The following is a 23,426-nucleotide window of genomic DNA, read 5'->3' on the forward strand; positions in this document are numbered from 1 at the left end:
CAATTACTGAGAAATGTACATTTTCATATTTTGGGTCTTTGAGACTCCATTTTTAATACACAATACACTACTGACCAAGATCCACAGACTTAGATGCTTTAAAAGGACAAGTATAAGCAACCTGCTGACTGCTCGGTACTGCATCAATCAGAAAAAGAAATAAATAATAATTTAATACACATTTATTTTTTCAACATTTCATAAAAAGTACACAATAAAGTTTCTAATCTTAAAAAACATGTCCATCTTACAGATCATTATTAATATCTTCCATGTAAATGTGGAAAACAATGTTCATATATGAAGTAATTGGAACATCACACAAAAATGTATTTCATATCAATTCTTTTTTTTTAAATACATGTATATGCATATGTAATAAGATATGAATAAGTGCATGTAAACTCCTGATTGCAACAAACAACTGATAATAAGATACATGTGTAAAATTTGTGGCACATTGAAAATTATCACAGTCATATTTGTAAACAATCGGCAATATTTTGGCACAAAGCAATATAAAAACCCTTCCGCTACCAATGTTCACTATCAGGAATTTTGTCAACCTTCTTGAAACAAATATAACCTTTGACCCTTTACCTTGTCTGAAGGTTATAATATTGCACTATTCCTGTACATGTTTTAACAATATAAACACAATCATATAGAATGTTATTAAAATATTATTCTATGCAAAAGACTAGTACATCCTTAGTTCATTGAATAATTGGATGTCCGCATCACCAATTTGGAGGGGCAGCATTTCTTCCTAGTTCATGAAAAATCATTTGGTATCTAAAACAACTCCAAACCTGAAAAGTAAAATAAGGCAAGTCTTAATGAAGAGTTAAGATATTCACAAAGAGATGAAAAACTTGTGCACAAAGAGGTGAAACTAGTCAGAAAGAATAAAAACTAAGTGACCACAACCTTATCAATTAAAATAATCTGTCAAGGGGTTCAACCTTAACTGTACGAGATATTGTATCACAAACCGATGGACAGATATATAGACAAAATGGTATTAACTATACATGTTTTTCTAAGCGAGGAGTATAAGTTACAGGTCGAATATTTCCAAATTTGATGGATGTATTATATGCATATGACTTCACTTTAAGCTTGAACCAAACAAGCTTAAACATTTCATAATTTCTTTAAGAAACAAATTAGTTATGTAGTAACTTACCTTCTGTTTAAGCGTAGTCTCTTTTAGGATCTATTTCTTTGGTGTGTTGGAACAAGATCAGTGTCTAACCCCAGTGCAGCAAGACAAGACAGATTAGATTCCAGGCGAGGTAAAGAGAACAAATTAACTTTGTCCTTAATTTCAGTCAATGTTCCTGGATGTGCCAGAGATGACTTGTAATAAGAAAGCTTTCTGCTATACAGAAATTCTGAAAGCAAACAAAAACATTCAGGCAAATCAGACCCTAATCAAATGTTTGTCAAATGACTAATTGTAAATCAGATTAACCTACTTTTGATATATAACACTGCCTCACTCAAGTCATCCCACGCCATAAGTATAAAAGAAACAACTTTTTTATGTCAAGGTCAAAATGATACACGACACCTGCCGCCTCACCCAGTGTAGGTGATAGAGCCTGGACAAGATACACTGAAGAAGACACAACACAAACCTATATTCCCCCTAGTTCACGGTTTGGGACTAATATCTAATATCAATAAATTGTACAATTGGTGTTCAGCATTGAAAAATATTTCAATTTACTTGACACTTAAGAGTAAATTTAAATGTAATTGTCATGACTATGCTGAGCTTATTTGATGGTTACCTACATTGACCTGCCCAATACAGTACCAAGGAGTGGGTTGAGGTATCTTCAGGACTTAATACACTACATACAAGATTTTAAGTAATAGCTCTGCTGACCTATCCGTCTGTCTATTCAAAAATTCTCTTACGACTTTCTGAAACTATTAGGTATTTTAGACTCACCTTTTAGTTCTTTAGACAGACATCCCTGTGAATAACAGTTTACATTATTGTTACTGGTGTCCAGATCGATACAGGAGAGGTCTGATTCGGTGTCGGACACAGTGGACGGGCCAGCCATTGGGGTGTGTATCATGGTTTCTGCTGGTGGTGATCGCCTGCAGTCGGCTGACATTGGGCAAGGCTCATTAGTCACATCTGATTGGTCAGCTTTTGTTTTGGCTCTCTTCAGTTTTGTTTTAATGTTTGAAAGAAATTTTGTGGCTGCCTTCTTTAATTTTCCTGGAGTTTTTTTAACGTGAGGATTTGTAGTAAGACTCATCTTAGAGTTATCAGATAAATCTGAATCCGAGTCGGAGTAATTCCTGTTTGATGACCTAGTGGACAGTTTTGTGGTTGGTGACGTCCGACCCCCTCCTGGTAAGAATGATGATGCTGTGAACAAATTTATCTTGGCATTACTTGTGTTGGCTTCTTGCTGATTTTGTAAGGGTTTATTCCCAATGGTTTCCATCTGAACAGTACTTTTTGTAGCTGTAGTGGTTGCTAACTCCTCCAAGTCATCGGAATCTGCATTAGAAAGGGATCCCCGGGATGATCCAAGGTTGCACCTGCTCTTTGTCTTGTGAAGGACTCTCTGTACGTTTGGAGACATTTTTGTGCAATCAGTCTTCCTGATAGTTGTTGCACTACTAGGACTGGTTTCACCGCTTAACATGGTTTTCACTGCTGCATTAGATTCTCCCAAGTCAATACAAGAGATATCTGAATCTGGATTAGAGATGGTACCAGAAGAAAATGCTACAGTTGTTCCCAACATTGGTGTGTTTCCAACTTTCTCATCTGGTGGTGACCACCTGCACTCTTTCGATCTTGGTAAAGTGGTGGTGGCGGCCCCACCTTTCTTAGTTGTGCTACATAAAGGGTTTGTTGTTTGTCCATGTTTTTGTTGTGTTGGTGTAGATTTAAATTCTACAGATTTGATTTCAGTCTTTTCCAAATCTAAACAGGAGAGGTCAGAATCTGTATCAGACTTGGCACCTGGGGACATCTTGTTGACTGGTTCCATCATACCTGTTCCAGCTGTTGATGACCTGGTTACCACTTTCCTCTCTGGAATGGTGGTACCCACACCTTTCCTCATGGTGCTACATGAGGGTTTTGTTGTTTTACCATGTTTTTGTTTTGTTGTAGGTTTAGATTGTACAGATTTGATTTCAGTCTTTTCCAAATCTAAGCAGGAGAGGTCAGAATCTGTATCAGACTTGGCGCCTGGAGACGTCTTGTTGACTGGTTCCATCATACGTGTTTCCACTGGTGGTGAAGCCCTGGATTCCGCTGGTGCAATGGTGGCGATCAAACTTTGTCTTTTGATAACAAATGAATCATGTATCACATCTTTTTTATGTTCTGCTGATTGTTTTGTTGGTGTCAGTTTAGATACCACAGTAACCGTCTTGACTACAGTGTCCTCCAAATCAATACAAGAAAGGTCAGAAGCTGTATCAGATGGGATCTCTTTAGATGGTCTAAAGGTTGGTATGGTCATCGGCACAGGCTCAAATCTATCTGATGACCTCTCATCTTTGGTGGACTTAGCATCCTTTGGTGATGTTGTAGCCTCTGATAACATTTCTTCATTCCTATCTGTTGTTTCAGCATCGACTACTTCCAGTCCAGGTAAGGAAAGCATTCTGGAGTTACCGTCTATTAAATTTGGGAAGGACATATTACAATTCTGTACAGAACCCAACACCGGAAACCATGAACTTTTAACTTTTGTATTTTTTCCCAAATGTTCACTGGAATTAACTGATGATCTATCAACATTTTTGGTTTTACTCTTTTTGGTCTTCTTTCTTGAAGTTGAAGCCATTGTTGTAGTCATTGGTTGACCATCTTTCTGTTTTCTCCTGACATCCCCCTTCTTTAGGGTCTTTTTGATACTTCCTAAGAAAGACATTTCCTTCTTTTTCCCTGCTCCTTGTGTTTTTTCTACGTTACTTGACACACTCTTTCGTGTTAGATTTTCTGACCCATTTGGTGGGGATTGTGCGGTATCTTCAGATTTGGATGTTGTGCTCCGTTTTCCATCTGTATGTGTCAGTTGTGACTGGTCCAACATTCGGTCCTCAACAGGATGAACACGGTCACCAGCCTCTGCTGAACCTTTCTGTTGTATGCTGGTTTTTGGAGATGTCACATGACCAGTCCCTGTTTTTGAAATACCTCCTTCAATGTGAATGCACCCAATGTCCGAGTCATGGTCAGATTCTGCTTTGCCCTTATGTTTTAACAATTTGGTGTCCTTCGCCACTCTTACAGAAACATTGTTGCCACATGAGGAGCCACCATCAGCCATACCTGTTTGAAGGTATATAAATTGATAGTTATAACAGGGATAATGAGCTGATTAAATGCACACAGACTTGACACATTCCTTATAATTACATGTAGATTATCTTGAAAATGTAGATCTCCAGACAAAAATAAGATGCTGTTATTAACAAAGGGCAATACCTTTCACAAAAATGGTCAAATCAATTTTTTTTTCCAGGAAAAACAAATTCATATAATGATTATACTGTAAACTAAGTTTCAAATAGATCATTTGGAAAATCTCGGGACAAAAATAAAATACTGAAATTAACAAAAGGATGTTGCAAAAATAGTCAAATCAAAATTCTTTTCCAAAATCCACATCTTCATATCATGATGATACTGTATACCAAGTTTCAAAGAAATCGGTTGAAAAATGTAAGAGATTACCAAACATAATAACAATTACTGAAATAAACAAAGGGCAATACCTTTTGCAAAAATAGGTCTGATCCCTGTGACCTTGAAAGAAGTTCAAGGTGATTTACTTTAACTTGGTATAAGTCCTTCATCCCTACATCCTATTGGCAAAATATCAATACCTGGACCTCTTAGTTTTTCAAATAAAATGGTACTGGATGGGACGGACAGCTGACGATGAACACAGCCCCAGCTGGTATAAGCTCATACGCTCCTACCCTTCAGGAAAGTCAGCTACCAATTACTCTCAATATTTAACACTGTTGGTTATGTCTTTCGACTAACATGTACACTGCAAGAGCAGATTTATGCTAGTTTACTCTCTTATATATGTACACAGATATAATAATTGTAATGATATCATTCATACCTTGGGTTTTACAAAGTTTCTCGCCTGTATCGTCAACCAAGTCTATACAGGAAATATCATCATCCCAAGCATCTGAAGCCAACTCGGCAGACAAACTTTCCTTTTTTTCTTTAACTGATTTTGAGGCAACTTCCTGTTGGAGCGCTTCATCACTTGAAGAGTCCTCACAAACAAATGCTGCAAAAATTTGAGAAAATAATACCTGGTGTCACCTTTCTATATGCTTTCCAGTTGTCATAATTCATACACAAAAACGTATTGGTCATTTCGATCGACACAATATATCACCTACCTGTAATTCCCTATGTATTTCGGAATTCTAATCTAAAAAACTACCCTGTACATGATGTATTTTGATGCTAACTTGTGGACATTAACATACAAAATATCTGTCGTAACAGGTTAATTAGAGAAAAAGGAAAAGACCAGATCCAGGGTAGGACTTAGATCTAGGACCTCCTGTCTCTATAGATTATATATGTTTTAACCAATTTGAACTACATCATGCAGTCGTTGGTGAAGTCATTCCATTTCCAACTGTTACATTACTAGCGCTCTTTTTCTCCCCACTCTCAAACACAACACCATTTACGCCCCATTAGTATCCCCTTACACACATACCAGATACTTTGAAATAATGGTTGCAGGTCAAGACAACACAAGAATTTGTCTAGATGAATGTTCTAATCAATTGAACCTCAGATACATGATACATTCATAAATTGTACTTTGTGCCACACTTGTAAGTGATTACCTTGTACTTTGACCTTGAATCTTATGATAAACATTGTACTTTAATTTACCTAGCTAGATACTATCAGTAACATCTTGTACTTTGACCTTGAATCTTATGTAAATGATCCCTGTATTTTAACTTACCTAGCTAGAAACTATTGGTATTACCTTTTCCTATGACCTTGAATCTTATGTTAAACCTTGTACTTTAATTGACCATGAAACTCTCAGTATATATTACCTTGTACTTTGACCTTGATTCTTATATTAATCCTTGTACTTTCATTTAACTTAGAAAATATCACCTTTTACTCTGATCTAGAAAATATTACAGGATCATTAGTTGGAGATCTCAGCCATCCTCATCTAATTCTATAATATGTACCAACATATTATTCAAACAAGAGGCCCAATGGGCCTGTATCGCTCACCTGGTTCTACAGCAAATTTGCAGTTGATTGAGGTCATTTCTACAGATACTATGCTGATAACCAATTTATTCAATGCAAATTATTGGCGTAATATCGGGTCTTGGTGACTCTTGGCTATCACAAGATTTAAAAATATTTCACCCCTGTAACCTTGAATGTAGATCAATGTCATTCATTTGAACACACTTGGTAGCCCTACAACCCAGCATGCTACAGACAGGCCCAACCTCAAGTGCCTGAGCCTCTTGGTGTTTGAGAAGAAGTTGTTTGAAGATATTAGCCGATTCGACCCATGTGACCTTGAATGAAGGTTAAGGTCATTCATTTTAACAAACTTGGTAGCCCTTCATCCCAGCATGCTACAGGTCAAATATCAAGTGCCCTGTGCCTCTTGGTTATTGAGAAGTTGTTTGAAGATTATAGCCTATTTGACCCCTGTGACCTTGAATGAAGGTCAAGGTGATTTATTTGAACAAACTTGGTAGCCCTTCACCCAAGCATGCTACAGGCCCAATATCAAATCCCTGGGCCTCTTGGTTATTGAGAAGAAGTCGTTTGAAGATTATAGCCTATTTGACCCCTGTGACCTTGAATGAAGGTCAAGGTCATTCATTTGAACAAACTTGGTAGCCCTTCACCCCAGCATGCTACAGGCCCAATATCAAGTCCCTGGGCCTCTTGGTTATTGAGAAGAAGTCGTTTGAAGATTATAGCCTATTTGAACCATGTGACCTTGAATGAAGGTCAAGATCATTTATTTGAACAAACTAGGTAGCCCTTCACCACAGCATGCTACAGGCCCAATATCAAATCCCTGGGCCTCTTGGTTATTGAGAAGAAGTCATTTGAAGATTATAGCCTATTTGACCCCTGTGACCTTGAATGCAGGTCAAGGTCATTCATTTGAACAAACTCAGTAGCCCTTCATCCCAGCATACTACAGGCCCAATATCAAGTCCCTGGGCCTCTTGGTTATTGAGAAGAAGTTGTTTGAAGATTATAGCCTATTTGACCCCTGTGACCTTGAATGAAGGTCAGGGTCATTTATTTGAACAAACTTGGTAGCCCCTCACCACAGCATACTACAGGCCCAATATCAAATCCCTGGGCCTCTTGGTTATTGAGAAGAAGTTGTTTGAAGATTATAGCCTATTTGACCCATGTGACCTTGAATGAAGGTCAATGTGATTTCTTTGAAGAAACTTGGTAGCGCTTCACCCCAGCATGCTACAGGCCCAATATCACATCCCTGGGCCTCTTGGTTATTGAGAAGAAGTCGTTTGAAGATTATAGCCTATTTGACCCATGTGACCTTGAATGAAGGTCAAGGTCATTCATCTGAACAAACTTGGTAGCCCTTCACCCCAGCATGCTACAGGCCCAATATCAAGTCCTTGGGCCTCTTGGTTATTGAGAAGAAGTTGTTTAAATGAAAAAGTTGACGCCGGACGGACGGACGCCGCACCACGGCATAAGCTCACTTGCCCTTCGGGCAGGTGAGCTAATAACTGGTGGCCAACTTATTGTTGATTCTGTTTGAAATCAGAATTTATGATATTTATTTCAAAATACATTTGAAAATTCAATTAACTTCAAATCATGATATTTCCTCAACTTACAGGAAAAGACTTACAAGTTTTACTTCAGAAATTGATATCCACACATGTATACATGTACAAATGTACCTTGTGTTTTAAGCATTTTATGACTGTCTCCATCCAAATCCAGACAGGCAATGTCGTTGCACTCGAAATCAGATAATCCAACTTTTTTAACTTTGGGAATGTTGGCCTTTATCTCAGAGGAATCAGTCTTTTTTCCTGTAAGACTTTTATTGAGGACATTCTGAGATGGGAAATCATCACTTGAGGAGCCATCATAAACAAAAGCTGAAATAAACAAATTGATACATTTTTTAGGAATTTAGGTATTTCTTTTACATTCATGCCAATGTAGATATTTGATCAATGTTCACCTTAGTACAAAACCGGTAATATTAACACCTCCCTCTTAATACCTTAACAAGAAACTATTATCTTGTACTTTGGTGCCATACTTTTGGCTGGTGTCACCCCTTGAATCAGATTTGGAAACCGTTGAGCTTGATACCTTTCTTAACTTCAATGGTACATCACTTCTAAACTTGGCAAGAAACTTTGATTATTACCTTGTACTCTGGTGCCAGACTTGGAGCTATTGGCACTACTGGAATCCGATGTGGAAGAGATTGGTACCATAAATAGCTTTGATTTTTCGCTTTTTATCTTTTTCGCTGATACCTTCCCCTGTGCAGATTTCTTGTTGTCTGTTTTTCTAACAGGATTATTAGTTAAGCCACCTTCATCCAACCCTATAAAAATATGTTAATATATACATGTACAGATTTAGGTATACATAATTGATGTGAACCCTTAATTCTATTTTCATTTTAAGCCAAATCTAAAACAAAATATATCAATAAATGAGAATACCAGAGTAATTAATCTGAATTTGTGCTGAGTCAACAGGAAATAACTGACAAAAGTTACCTAAAAAATTGATATCCACATGCCTACCTTGTGTTTTAGGACTGCGTCCACCCAAATCCAGACAGGGAATGTTGTCAGCATCAGAGTCTGATAATCCAACTTTTACAATTTTGCAGTTGGCCCTTGTCTCACAGGAATTGGTCTGTTTTCCAGTTTTAGCTTTATTGAGGACATTCTGAGACATGAAATCGACACTTGAGAAGCCATCATACACAAAAGCTGGAATAAAAAAATGTATACAAATTTTCATGGAGAGTACTGATGTTTTATGGCAATTTAGAATCAATTCCACTTTAGTTAAGGAACTAGAAACTATTTCACCATACTTTAGAGCCAAACTTGCAACAGTTAAATGGAAGCTGTTGAGCTTGATACTTCTCTTAACTTTAATCTCACCACACTATAACGGAGCAAGAAACTTAGAATTATACCTTGTACTTTAGTTGCTGACTTGGAGCTGTTATCTCCACTGGAATCAGATCTAGGAGCTGTTAGTGCCATAAACAGCTTTGTTTTTCCACTCTTCATCGTTTTTGAAGGGATTAATTGCTCGTTGGAAGATTTTCTTGGGTCTGTGTTTTTGACAGGATCAACTTTAACTGGGGAGTCCTTCTTTACCAATTCTGTTTAATATATCATTGTATGAGAATTATACCCCAGATTACTTTTAAAAATGCACAATTTTCAAAATAAAAGAATTGAATGCAACCAAAAAGATTCACCTTAACTCATCAAAATGACACAATGTTAAAAAGCTTGTTCAACATTCCTACCTTGTGATTTATATTCTTTCTGACTGTCTCCGCCCAAATCCAGACATGAAATGTTGTCAGACTCAGAATCAGATATTCCGACTTTTACAGTTTTACTGTCGGCTCTTGTCTCAGGGGGAGCTGTCTTTTTTCCAGTAACTGTTTTACAAGATGGGAAATCATCACTTGAGGAGCCATCATAAACAAAAGCTGAAAAAAAGACAAACTATTTGAGATTATTTTAGAACAAATTCTGTAGAATTTATTTTCAATTGTTTTCTTAACAATGCAGAAATCACTTCAGTATTCAGTGATTCAGTACTTCACTTGTGATGTACATTGAAACCGTAACTTGTTTTCAAGATGCCACACTCACTTCAACCTACAAACCATAACTTGTACTAAGATGCCACAAACACTTCAACCTAGAAATTATAACTTATACTAAGATGCCACACACACATCAACCTAGAAACCATAACTTGTACTAAGATGCCACAAACACTTCAACCTAGAAACCATAACTTGTACTTAGATGCCACACTCACTTCCACCTAGAAACCATAACTTGTACTAAGATGCCACAAACACTTCAACCTACAAACCATAACTTATACTAAGATGCCACACACACATCAACCTAGAAACCATAACTTGTACTAAGATGCCACAAACACTTCAACCTAGAAACCATAACTTGTACTAAGATGCCACAAACACTTCAACCTAGAAACCATAACTTATACTAAGATGCCACACACACATCAACCTAGAAACCATAACTTGTACTAAGATGCCACAAACACTTCAACCTAGAAACCATAACTTGTACCAAGATGCCACAAACACTTCAACCTAGAAACAATAACTTGTACCAAGATGCCGCACTCACTTCAACCTACAAACCATAACTTATACTAAGATGCCACACTTGTATCTACATGCATTTTGATCTAGAAACTGTATACTTGCACTAAGATGGCGCATTAACTTCAACTTAGAAACCATTATATAATGTACCTTGTACTTTGGTGCCAGACTTGGAGCTGTTATCTCCACTGGAATCTGATCTGGAAGCTGCCGGTGCCATAAACAACTTTGTTTTTACACTTTTCAATTTTTTTGTAGCGATCTTCCCTTGGGCAGATTTTCTTTGGTCTGTATTCTTGACAGAATCATCAGCCAAAGAGTCTTTCGTTACTAACTCTGTAAAATGCATCATTGTATGAGAATTAAATGTATACCAGATTACTATTGAGAAAAAGTATTCACAATTTTAAAATAAAAGTTTCTATGCAGCCAACAAGAATGCTGAATCAAAGTGACACAATGTAAGAAAATATTTCAACATTCCTACCTTGTGATTCACACAGTTTCTGACTGTTTCCGCCCAAATCCAGACAGGAAATGTCTGAATCAGAAAATCCAACTTTGATAGTTTCACTTTTAAACTTTGTCTCAGGGGAATCAGTCTTTTTTCCAGTAACAGTTTTATTGAGGACATTCTGAGATAGGAAATCATCACTTGAGGAGCCATCATAAACAAAAGCTGAAATAATAAAATCAAAGTTAGTCAGAATGAAGCTCACAAAGATATACCTCAACCCCTCCTCAATCACATGAATCTGTCCAAGGGTTTATGAAATACCTTGTGCACCAGTCTTTTAATTTAAAAGTGGTCAGATGAGGCCTAGCTTTGACATTCAATTCTGACCGATGACCACCAAAATCTTTTCAGGTGTAGAATTTCATACTGTGATGTTACTGTTGAAATATGAACTAAATCTGTCCAGGGGTTCAAAAGATATCCTGTACAAATGCTTTTTGGTTCCAAAAGTGGTCAATTGTGACCTTTGACCTTTAAACTTTACTGATGTCCACCAAAATTTGATCAGGTATATAATTTCATGCGGCAGGGCAGATGTCAAATGTCAAATGTAGGTCAGAGTGACTTAATTTTAATACATAACAAAAAGCACCTCACCAAGGTAAACCCAAACCCCAAGTATAAAGTTACAGTGATAAGTGTATGAGATAGAGCCTGGACAAACTATATCTTCAATGTTACAGGTCAAAGGTTAAAACATAGGTCTAGCGTTACCTACTATTGATAGGTATGACGACACCTCACCAAGGTGAATCTATACCCCAGGTATGGAATTTCAGCGACACAGTGTAGGGGATAGATCATGGACAAGACAAGGTAGCACAAGGATGGATGGTGACCTCCCTCCTTTTCATGGGGGGGGGGGGGGGTCGATAATTAATGTATCTTCTAACTAAAACATTATAAAGGTAACAAATGCAAATATAATTCTAATCTATTTTAGCACCATACCAGTATTTAGTCACCTAAATTGCTTGTTCATTAGTCAAGAAATCAATACTAAAAGAATGCCTTTGTAATCTAGTGCCACAGTTGAACATTAAGTCTACTATTATAGTATTACCTTGTACTTTCGTGCCACAGTTGGGACTGTTAACACTAGTAGAATCAGATTCTGATGGTACCATGGATAGCTTTGTTGTTTCACTGCAGATTTTTTTTGAAGAGTGTTTCTCGTGGGCAGATTTCTTGGACTCTGTTTTATTGACAGGATCATCAGCCAATTCTGTGAATATGTATTATTAACTGATAACAAATGCCAAAGGTTAAGGCATAAAAGGTTACTTTCAATAAAGAGCAATCATTAATCTCAGGAAAGAAATGCACTCAATGAACAAGAATGCACACATTATTTGCATTATGCCTACCTTGTGACTTTCTCTGCTGTTTCTCTCTGTCTCCACCCAAATCTAGACAAGAAATGTTGTCAGACTCAGAGTCAGCTGATTCAACCATTTTAGTTTTACAGCTGGCATTTGGTTCAGACAAATCTCTTGAGTTTGATCCTTTTACAGAGTCTGCTTTTATTTTGCTGTCATCTATCATTTCCACTTGTGATTTCCTGCAGACAATTTTGGCTTCTGTTGGCAAAGATTGCCTAAGGTCTTTTTTGACATTATGTGGTACATCTTTTGAGGTGACATCATGTGAGAGTGCTATAAAAAGGATTTGTTTTCATGAACAGACTTATATACTTACTAGTAAATGTAATCATCATGCAGTCTGCATATCATTTCAAAATCTCTAGTACACTGTTTTATGCATGAATATTAAGCTAGTGAAATGAAATTAACAAACATTTTTCATCAATAACATAATAATTTTAAAGTGAAAAAAGTATCGGCTCTTTTTAATTAAGTATGAAGGGAAAGAAATATGATTAATCTTTCCAACAGATGTGTGAATGACCCAACTGCCCAAATAAAGGACAAATTATGATATATTGCATATAAATTTTTGTCATAATATAAGCATATTCTTAAAAAACTGATTTTTTCAAGTCCACTTGGTATTCTTACTTTGTACTCCTGTCTGTATGGTTTGTCCTGTAGTATTTGTAGAACATTGATCTTTGACCGACTCATCTCTGGCTTCCCCCCTTACAGGTCCAGTTATCTCTGTGTTACTTGGGTCCACAAGTTTAGCTTTGCATTCGTAGGCATAATCAGAAATGTCATGGAAGTCAGAATCAGAATCAACATCACTGTTTGTTGCCTTACTCAACTTTTCTTCGGAAGATTTTCTCTTGCCTTTTTCTATCGAGGAACCCATATTGACCCCTGAAGCAGTTTCTTTGCTCCTTTGTGATGTATCACTAGAGGAACAACTGTTAACATCTGAAAGAAAATGAAACATTCAAAACTTTTTAATTTCATTGAAAGTAATCTGGTACATGTATAATAGGCTTGACTCATTGCATTTTTTCTTTTTTCTTTTTTCTTTTTTGAATTGTAATCATTTATCAGAGTTTGTTAAATTTCTCAAATGCCAATTTAATTTCAAGAAATGTATACATATAAGCCCGGGAGTATAATGTCTGCTTGGAAATTAAACAATTATATATGAATGATTGCACGTAGCATATATTGCAAGTCCTTTCCAGGACCTGCAATTTTAAATTTGTTTTTTTTTTTTTAATTTTGATTTTTTTAATTTTCTGAATCTCATCTTAATAAAATAAATGGAAATGTGCCTTGAATAGGAATCTATTTTGGGAATAAAATACAGATTGATATAAGGTGAAATCATAAAAGCCCACTGACATTGGCTACAAAATCCCATGTTAATCTACCTTCTCCAGTGTGACCACCAGTATCCTCAGGTTTCCTATACATGGTAGTGAATCCGTATTCTCCACTACTTCCGTCATGGAAGAAACATGCCACAGTTCCCTCATATATTCTATCAATGATCTCACAGGGTGACATTATACCAGACAGATCTAATGTCGGACCGTCACCATGCTGGGAGTGTGTCACATGCAGCTCAGAAAAATGGCTATCTGAATTATTCCATGGTGAACCATGTCTGATTTGTAATTCTGAAAAAAAAATTTGGCATAAAGATTTCAACTTTTTCATATGAAATCAACACTTTCAAGATATTATTAAAAGCTTTGTTTGTTTGTTTTTGTTTAACGTCCTATTAACAGCCAGGGTCATTTAAGGACATGCCAGGTTTTTGAGATGGAGGAAAGCCGGAGTACCCGGAGAAAAACCACCGGCCTACGGTCTGTACCTGGCAACTGCCCCACTTAGGTTTCGAACTCGCAACCCAGAGGTGGAGGGCTAGTGATAAAGTGTCGGGACACCTTAACCACTCAGCCACCGCGGCCCCTTTATTAAAAGCTGATTTGCATTACATTATAGGAAATCAAAAAGGTGACCTTCATTGACAAGCACTATATAGTACAGGTGGCCTTTGTAGCAAGTTTGGCTGGCTTAATCACATGTTACATTTACTTTTCGCCTTAGTTTCTGAACCTTCTCAATCTGATTGGCTCAAAATTATTAAACACTTGAGTCTGAAATTGTTAAATGAGAAGTGTAGATTCAATCATGTACAAAATGTGCATCTTTACCTTGTGCCACCTCATCGTAGTCGAGGTATGTGATCTTAGCCTCGGTATCCGATTGCTGGTCGGAGATTTGTGGTAAACCTTCAAATTTGATCTGGTCAGAAGATACAAGCTTAAAAGGGATGTACAGGTCTTTGTTGCCAAGGTCCAGATGCTGAGGGAGATGAAGATCAGCAACACGTTCTGGCCCCAAGAGAGAGGAAACCAGTCGGAAAGGGATATAAAGATGGTTGTCTCCCTTTACAGATTTCTTCATATCTGTTGAGCAGTCATGGGCTCCTGAAAAGTGTACTGAAAAAAGAATTTAAGTTTTTATTACTAACGGATACACTGATCACTTGGCTCAATGTTACCATGTAATTTACATTCAGTTACTTGTTCACTCAGCTTTGATCACATGTAAATGATGCTTTGCATATATATACCAGTATAATGTTACTTGCTCAATGTCCTGTGTCTGGTTATTTTGTTGAGATTAATTTAGGAAATAGACATCTCTAGTTAGATTGTTCCATTTCATCCCACTTTAAATCTAAATGTTGTATCAATAATTATCAATATAGGGTGTTGGAGATGCACCTTGAAGACGACACATCTTTTGAAACCTAGTTGGACACTGACATATTTTCAACTGGTTTATCTTAATTGATACAAGCTAGTGTATATTTATTTGCTGTGATACTACCTTGTCTTTACTTACCAATTTTACTAACTGAGGACCCTTTGGAAGATTAGCTTTGCTAAACAGGTTTTACATCCTCAGTAAATAAAGTTTATTATTATTACTATCAATGTGAACATGAAAGAATAAATCACAGAAGATTTTTTTTAAATTAATCTAATTCCCAATGTACTTACCTGATTTCAATGTATTGAGGTCATTTCCATTGCCATCATTGCCTTTTGATGATGCTTGTGGAGGTACTTCAGATTGGAGAAGCACAGGGTCATGAGTTTTGAGAATATTGCGGGTGGCCTCTCTAGTGTTGGTAAGCTGTTGGTACCCGAGCTCTTCTGTAGGAGGCAATTACAGTATAAATCAGATTAATTAATTAAGGGTTGTTGGATTGCACACTTGCCTTTCACCAAGGTTATTTCGGTATTAGCTATTATTAGCTAAATATAGAATCCTACCTTTTTCATGCTATGCTTTAATTTAAATACATGTATGTGTTATCAGTTATTTTTCTTGTATCAAACAAAACCTGAACTTTCCCTAACGTGCGCCAGGGATATAGATCATTGAACAGATAGGTACTAAAATGTCACAAAGATAGTTTCAGACTGACTTTGATCTTATAATATAGGATATTTTTTGTTTCTTGAGTAATAACAGACATATTTGACAAGAATAAGTGATTAATTGACCTACAAGTGAAAAACAACTGTATAACATTTATCCTGAAATAATTTTTGTTCTTTTATGCAGAGTAATTATGAACTTATAAATTACAGTAATTTAACTTGTTTAAAAAATTAAGGTGCATGCATAAACACTCTACCTTGTTCACTTTTGTTCTTTATGTCAATGTCATTGTTATCTAATGTTGCCTTCTCAGCTGTTAACATGGAAGGACTACACATAAAGCCTTGGTTTATTCTGGCCACTTCTTCATCAGAGGTTGATACAAACATCTCTGGACTGGTCACAGTCTCTGGTCGCCCTGTGTGTGATGGTACTGTTCCCTTAGAGATGTGTTCCTCTTTACTTAATGATGAAGTACCGGATGTGCCATCATGGTGATCACCTTCATACACTGAAATAAAGACGTTTGATCAAAACAATATAAACAGCAGTAATCAGTGGTATTAACATATTATATACATGTACTGTATATATCTGGAAATAAATCCATATCTGCCAATATGCCTATGCTAATCTACTAACTGCTATTGCAGTTGACAGCTCACTAGTCTATCGCAGTTGACAGCTCACTAGTCTATTGCAGGTCACAGCTCACTAAGTCTATTGCAGTTCACAGTTCACTAGTCTATTGCAGTTCACAGCTCACTAGTCTATTGCAGTTCACAGCTCACTAGTCTATCGCAGTTCACAGCTCACTAGTCTATTGCAGGTCACAGCTCACTAAGTCTATTGCAGTTCACAGTTCACTAGTCTGTTGCAGTTCACAGTTTACTAGTCTTGCAGTTCATAGCTCACTTCTAGTCTATTGTAGGTCACAGTTCACTAGTCTTGCAGTTCACAGCTCACTTCTAGTCTATTACAGGTCATAGCTCACTATTCAATTGCAGGTCACAGCCCACTAAATCTATTGCAGTTCACAGCTCACTAGTCAATTGCAGTTCACTAGTCAATTGCAGGTCACAGTTCACTAGTCAATTGCAGGTCACAGTTCACTAGTCTATTGCGGGTCACAGTTCACTAGTCTATTGCAGGTCACAGTTCACAAGTCTATTGCAGGTCACAGCTCACTAGTCTATTGCAGGTCACAGTTCACTTGTCTATTGCAGGTCACAGCTCACTTCTCAGTCTATTGCAGGTCACAGCTCACTTCTCAGTCTATTGCAGGTCACAGCTCACTAGTCTATTGCAGGTCACAGCTCACTAGTCTATCGCAGTTCACAGCTCACTAGTCTATTGCAGGTCACAGCTCACTAAGTCTATTGCAGTTCACAGTTCACTAGTCTGTTGCAGTTCACAGTTTACTAGTCTTGCAGTTCATAGCTCACTTCTAGTCTATTGTAGGTCACAGTTCACTAGTCTTGCAGTTCACAGCTCACTTCTAGTCTATTACAGGTCATAGCTCACTATTCAATTGCAGGTCACAGCCCACTAAATCTATTGCAGTTCACAGCTCACTAGTCAATTGCAGTTCACTAGTCTATTGCAGGTCACAGTTCACTAGTCTATTGCAGGTCACATTTCACTAGTCTATTGCAGGTCACAGTTCACAAGTCTATTGCAGGTCACAGCTCACTAGTCTATTGCAGGTCACAGTTCACTATAGTCTATTGCAGGTCACAGTTCACTAGTCTTTGTAGGTCACAGTTCACTAGTCTATTGCTGGTCACAGTTCACTAGTCTATTGCAGGTCACAGTTCACTAGTCTATTGCAGGTCACAGTTCACAAGTCTATTGCAGGTCACAGCTCACTAGTCTATTGCAGGTCACAGTTCACTTGTCTATTGCAGGTCACAGCTCACTTCTCAGTCTATTGCAGGTAACAGCTCACTTCTCAGTCTATTGCAGGTCACAGCTCACTAGTCTATTGCAGGTCACAGTTCACTAGTCTATTGCAGGTCACAGCTCACTAGTCTATTGCAGGTCACACTTCACTAGTCTATTGCAGGTCACAGTTCACAAGTCTATTGCAGTTCATAGCTCACTAGTCTATTGCAGTTCACAGTTCACTAGTCTATTGCAGTTCACAGCTCACTAGTCTATTGCAGTTAAATGTAAAGAAGTCCACTACCTGCTTGGCTTGAATGCAATTATCACATGTTATTCCTTAAACCTGGTAAGTTGGACCAGTAACTGATAGTACATACAATGTTTAGTCTTAAATCTAATTCAAACTGGCTCTTGACTGTTAAATAACACCATAAGAACTAGTATACTGGCAGCAATGAACTTTTTGTTATAGATTTAATATCTATACAATCTTATTTCAAAACTACAGCTTCATGGTAGTTAAGATGTTCACAATATTATAACACAGTACTTCAGATTACCTGAAATACAAATCATGATTTTTAAAGAATATCTCACAGAACATTGGTTGGGTACCTTGCTCACATGAAGCAATACTTTGTGCAGGAGTACTGTCAGCATATCTGCTCGCTTGTCCTTCACTATCTGACACAAGCTCTGATAATATATTCTCGTTGATTCTAGCAATATCAATGTCTGATTTTGAGACAATCCCGAGTAGGTCAAGTCTGGGTACATCATCTGGTCGGGGCTGGTCAGTAGATACAAGTTTGAAGGGAATGTCGAAATGGTGATTTCCCAGAAGATCTTTCCTGGTATCTGTCAATTGTAAGTCTGACCAGTCCTTTCCTGGGTCTGAAATAAAACAGCCATGAAATAATTTTGTCAATTAATGCAAAATTAGTTTACTGTATAAAATTGAATTTTGAATCTTAATGAAAGAAGCTATGGTAATATGCCACGAAATAAAAAGGCTTTTGGTTTAGGAACACAATACAAATTGACATAAGTTGAAAGTTGAAATCTTTTTAGGAAAGACTTGCTCACTCATGAACATGCATGTGTACAACTTTATGAAAATCTACCTTTTCCAGTTTGACCACCAGTATCCTCAGGTTTCCTATACAGGGCAGTGAACCTGTATTCTCCACTACTTCTGTCTGGGAAGAAACATGCCACAGTCCCCTCATATATTCTATCAATGATCTCACAGGGTGACATTATACCAGACAGATCTAATGTCGGACCGTCACCATGCTGGGAGTGTGTCACATGCAGCTCAGAAAAATGGCTATTTGCCTCATTCCATGGCGAACCATGTCTAATTTGTAATTCTGAAAAAAAAACATTGGCTTAGATAAACAGATTTTCATGATGCAAACACTTTCAAGATTAATAATCAAATGTTAAATATCCAGCATTAATGTACTGGGTAAGTCATGATCAGTCCCATGTTATATTCACTTATAATTACCATAAATTGAAACTGTTTTGTGCTCAAAAAGGAATGGAGATTCAATCATGTACAAAATGTGCATCTTTACCTTGTGCCACCTCATCGTAATCGAGGTATGTGATCTTAGCCTCGGTATCCGATTGATGGTCGGAGATTTGTGGTAAACCTTCAAATTTGATCTGGTCAGAAGATACAAGCTTAAAAGGGATGTACAGGTCTTTGTTGCCAAGGTCCAGATGCTGAGGGAGATCAAGGTTAGCAACACGTTCTGACCCCAGGAGAGAGGAGACCAGTCGGAAAGGGATATACAGATGGTTGTCTCCCTTTACAGAATTCATCATTTCTGATGAGGGATCTTGATCTTCAGACACTTGTTCTGAAATATAATCACATAGATTATAGATTATTCACGGAAATATTTAAATATGTCTTATAAATTGGTATTAAATAAATGAAAATGTACCTTTTCTGAAATAAAACTTTAGATGTTTTCTTATAAATCTAGCTTAGGTATATTGTAATCAATCAAATAATCTTCGTGGGTGTTGAGCAGTTTTATAAAATAAGAATTACTGCATTACTTCCAAAATATTCCAAAATTATTGGCATGATAAAAATGTTTGTTAGTTTTGAAATGATGTGATGCTCATAGCTTATTGGGCTGTTGATTAAACAGGTTGAATGATACAGTATCTTATTGTAAATAATTCACTATGGTTTTTTTTTAAGAATATGCTATGTCTTTTTATGGCATTACGATTTGTGCATCTTGACAAAAACATAAGGAACATAAAAACAGAAATAGTGTTCAAACAAGAAAATATTTTAAAATATTTTATCAACTTAATAAACTTTATTTCAGTACAAAAAAAACTGCGTAAATTACACAGGGTTTTACGGTATACAAAACTTTTATATATAAGAGAATTAAACTTACTGAATACATTTTGTACATCAGGATAAGGATGTTGGTTTGATGCTTTGTGTTCTGGACCTTCAAAGGATTTAGCTGCATTATAAGTATTAGACATGTAGCTGCACTTTGGTACTGCTGCTGGCTTTCTCTCTCTAAATGGCACATTTGAAAATGTGGTACAGACATTTCTTCCCTGATTTTGCTGAAATTCATGGCTCATTGATCTTAAACCAGGAAGTTTATCTAAAGCACAGAAAAAACAAATATAATTCAATTTAGATGGAAAAGGAAACAACTGAATAAGCATATATGTATTTTGTGTTTTATTAATTCTCAATGTTTTCACTATTCAAATAAGAGAATATGGTAAAACATCACAATGCGTCCATTTATTGCAACCGTTTGTGATTAAACCACAATAAACTACATCTTTCATGTAAGTACTGAGCATGCACTAAGCAAAAATCACAATTGCAATTATCTTTGATATATATTTCAGGAGAGTTGAGGAGACACATTATCAGAAAATGCATAATAGGAACATAACTGCCCCCTTTTTTTTTTTTTACAATTTTTGATTACCTTTCATTTGGATGTTGCTGGCTGACATGCTGTTGGACTGGGAGTTGTTGCTCCTTTGTTTCTGAGAAGAAGGGACAATTTTGACTGGGACATTCCCATTGGGAGTAGGATTATACTGTGGTACATTTCCATAATTCTTCAGTCTTGTCACACTTGTAATCTCGGAAGCATCCTCATCCACTTCAAAATGAAGAATGGTTCCTGAGCTGCTGCACTTTGGACGTGCTAATACCAACATACAGTCTTCAAGATCTTCTTTTCTTGCTGAATTTGTATTGGTGTTTGTATCAGAAGAAGTATCCATACAATTATTATCTGACAGCTGACAGCTTGTTTTATTTGGACTACATTCAAAGACATTGACATCCCCATTAATGTTTAAGGAAGATGTCTTGGTGATTCCTTTTTCTTGGATTTGATGATCCTGTTGACATCCCCTTTGAGTGTACTCAGAAAAGCCTTTCTTATTTTCTCCGATGGTATTAGTTTGACTTGGAACAGAGACATGATGCTGTTTCACAATCAGATCATCATAGTTTGAATATAGCAAATGCTTCCTCTCCTTGGTATGAACTGGCTGTTTTCCATCTCTGGTGTATTGTTCTAACACAGGCTTCTGTTTAGGTTGAGCTTGGGGGCTAATCGTGCCATACTCTCTGGTCTTTTCACGGTTGATTTGTCTGTGGTGGGTAGAGCGTTGATCAATTGCATTAAAGTGTCTGCCGTGGTTTCTTGTGGCAGCTCTTGGTGAGAAATCTTGAGGAAGATCTCCCAAAAATGTCTTTATCTCAGCTTCTAATTTTCCAACACGTTCATAGACATCCTTATTAGTTACACCAAACGAGGCTGATGTAGTAACAGATGAAGGAGTTTCATGTCCTGTCAGCCCTGAATGAGATACATATTCCCCTGCATTTGGAGATTTTTTATCTGGCAATGGACTATGATGTTTGGATTGTAGTTCTTTTGAACGTAAAGCCATGCGTTCATCATTTCTATCGGATCTAATCTTCACTAGCCTCAACCTCATCAAACGTAGTCTGTGCACTTCTTCCAAATAATCAGGATGTCCAACAAAATCCTCATACTGGTTGAGTTCTTTAGCAAGAGCCATATTTTCTTGTCTCCGCTCATGGATTTCTTGCATTATCTCTGCCTTGAATTCAAATCTTCTTTGCTGAACCATAATGAAAAAAATGTTAGTGAATAAAAATCTAAAAGTATCAACATTAAAGTAATATGCTTGCAGTATGATAATGATGTGTAACCGATATCTAATGCCTAAAAACCAAAATCTTATTAATTAATATTTTTCATTCCATTTATAATAAAACAACTCATGCTAATCTCTATTTTTGTTATATTTGAAACAATGCTTACTCTCTGATTGGCCATTCTTTGTCGAATTTCCTCCATTTCTGCCTCTGAGATTTCAGGAGGTCCTTGTTGAGTGTGTAGTTGGTACCCTTGATTATTTCTAACACTGCTTGGTTGGTTGCTTTGATAATTTTGAGCCTGGAATCCTGAAGTGATATTGTATTTGCTGTGTTGGTATACTGGACAGTGATTTTGGTTGAAAGTTGGCTTGTGTCGGTTATTGGTACTTTGGTAGCTGTTTGGACGATATCCTGGGAAGGTATCTTGGTAGCTGCTTCGCAGATATCCAGAATGTATATCATTGCTGACTGGTTGGTATCGTGAGTGAATGTCTGGGTAGAAATTGTTCAGAGTCAGATTCAGAGTCTGCCCTGAAGGTGGGTATGGGTAACTTGTTGTAGAACGCCTCAAGTTATCTGTAACATTAAATACTAAATATGACGGCTTCTTCTTCTCAGGCTTAAGGAAATTGTCAAAGATGTGAATTGTACATAGAGTAAGAAAGTCTTTTAACTATAGCTTTGGCTAGAGTTCCTTAGCCCCACCAAAACTTTGGGTCTCAGCCACATGTCTCTCATTTACAATCGCAGCTAGGTGTACTAAAACAAATATCCCTACCATGCTTATCCCCACCTTAACATCAAGAGCCATATATCAGAAATTATCGGTCAATCCTCCAGAGCTACAAAAACAGGCGGAAAGTACTGTAATGGGATACTAGATACATAATATTTTTACAATTGTAATATATATTTCATGCATTTTGACAAATATTCAATGAGTCTTTTTTCAATTTGTTTTACAATTTTCTTGAAATTCCACTCAAAAGTAAACAATTGCTGTATTTCACTCAATAATGTTGGATATTTTTCTCCTGTGCTTAATAAAATTAAATAAATTGTTCCTAAAATTGACAAATTTAGACTATATATGCGGTAACAAATGTGTGTTACTGTGCTTATCTTTATTCTTATTAACTTTAAAATACACCAAAAACTACAAAACACCTGTATCTCTTTCCATGCTCCATTGATTATCAATATTCGATATAAAGATATTATGAATCAATTTATCTAATAACTACAGGGCTATTCTATATCAGTACTTGACTTGTTAAATAATAATTATTAGATCCATTTAATTGAGCTGACAGCAGAGGAAAACGTAATGCCCACTGTCAGAAATAATTCTGTGTATCTGTGACATTTGGTTGTGCTTTTATTACATTAGGCCTACACTTGTATCGGATAATATTGACACCCAGTTAAAACACGCCGGGTGTTTATTTGCCATGTCAAGCGATAGATTAGTTTACACCAACAAAAAATAGCATATCATATACATAGTCACTTACCCATACTGCAAATTTTAGATACGAGTGTCT

At 36.7% G+C, this 23,426-nt stretch overlaps 2 protein-coding genes across 2 annotated transcripts; both read right to left on the bottom strand.

The window, feature by feature from the left end:
• Positions 1-167: 167 nt before the first annotated feature.
• Positions 168-13,990, bottom strand: LOC117338668. The gene is made up of 15 exons (XM_033900039.1): positions 13,754-13,990; positions 12,981-13,298; positions 12,330-12,617; positions 12,026-12,187; positions 10,933-11,124; positions 10,596-10,781; positions 9,597-9,785; positions 9,255-9,446; positions 8,851-9,042; positions 8,463-8,645; positions 7,981-8,184; positions 5,130-5,306; positions 1,964-4,324; positions 1,190-1,397; positions 168-812 (listed from the first exon to the last, which is right to left on the bottom strand). The coding sequence occupies exons 1-14, from the start codon at positions 13,887-13,889 to the stop codon at positions 1,213-1,215; spliced, it is 4,965 nt and encodes a 1,654-aa protein (XP_033755930.1). The 5' UTR covers positions 13,890-13,990; the 3' UTR covers positions 168-812; positions 1,190-1,212.
• Positions 13,991-14,513: 523 nt separating this feature from the next.
• On the bottom strand, positions 14,514-23,400 carry LOC117338543. The gene is made up of 10 exons (XM_033899901.1): positions 23,397-23,400; positions 22,046-22,458; positions 20,666-21,842; positions 20,105-20,326; positions 19,256-19,543; positions 18,797-19,045; positions 18,288-18,566; positions 16,042-16,296; positions 15,398-15,553; positions 14,514-14,830 (listed from the first exon to the last, which is right to left on the bottom strand). Exons 1-10 carry the CDS (start codon positions 23,398-23,400, stop codon positions 14,514-14,516), a joined length of 3,360 nt encoding a protein of 1,119 aa, XP_033755792.1.
• Between the last annotated feature and the right edge of the window lie 26 nt (positions 23,401-23,426).

This window comes from Pecten maximus, chromosome 11 (assembly GCF_902652985.1).
Source record: "Pecten maximus chromosome 11, xPecMax1.1, whole genome shotgun sequence".
NCBI lineage: Eukaryota > Metazoa > Mollusca > Bivalvia > Pectinida > Pectinidae > Pecten > Pecten maximus.

Excerpts from the sequence above, each read along its gene's own strand:
- LOC117338668 (XM_033900039.1), bottom strand. The coding sequence starts at position 13,889 with ATGTCACCCTGTGAGATCATTGATAGAATATATGAGGGAACTGTGGCA. Across the intron at positions 9,786-10,595 it reads GTCTGGCACCAAAGTACAAG|CTTTTGTTTATGATGGCTCC; the intron begins GTACATTATATA and ends TCTTTTTTTCAG. Across the intron at positions 4,325-5,129 it reads GAAACTTTGTAAAACCCAAG|GTATGGCTGATGGTGGCTCC; the intron begins GTATGAATGATA and ends ACCTTCAAACAG.
- LOC117338543 (XM_033899901.1), bottom strand. Across the intron at positions 15,554-16,041 it reads AAAGAACAAAAGTGAACAAG|AAGAGCTCGGGTACCAACAG; the intron begins GTAGAGTGTTTA and ends TGCCTCCTACAG. Across the intron at positions 14,831-15,397 it reads CCTCAATACATTGAAATCAG|TACACTTTTCAGGAGCCCAT; the intron begins GTAAGTACATTG and ends TTCTTTTTTCAG.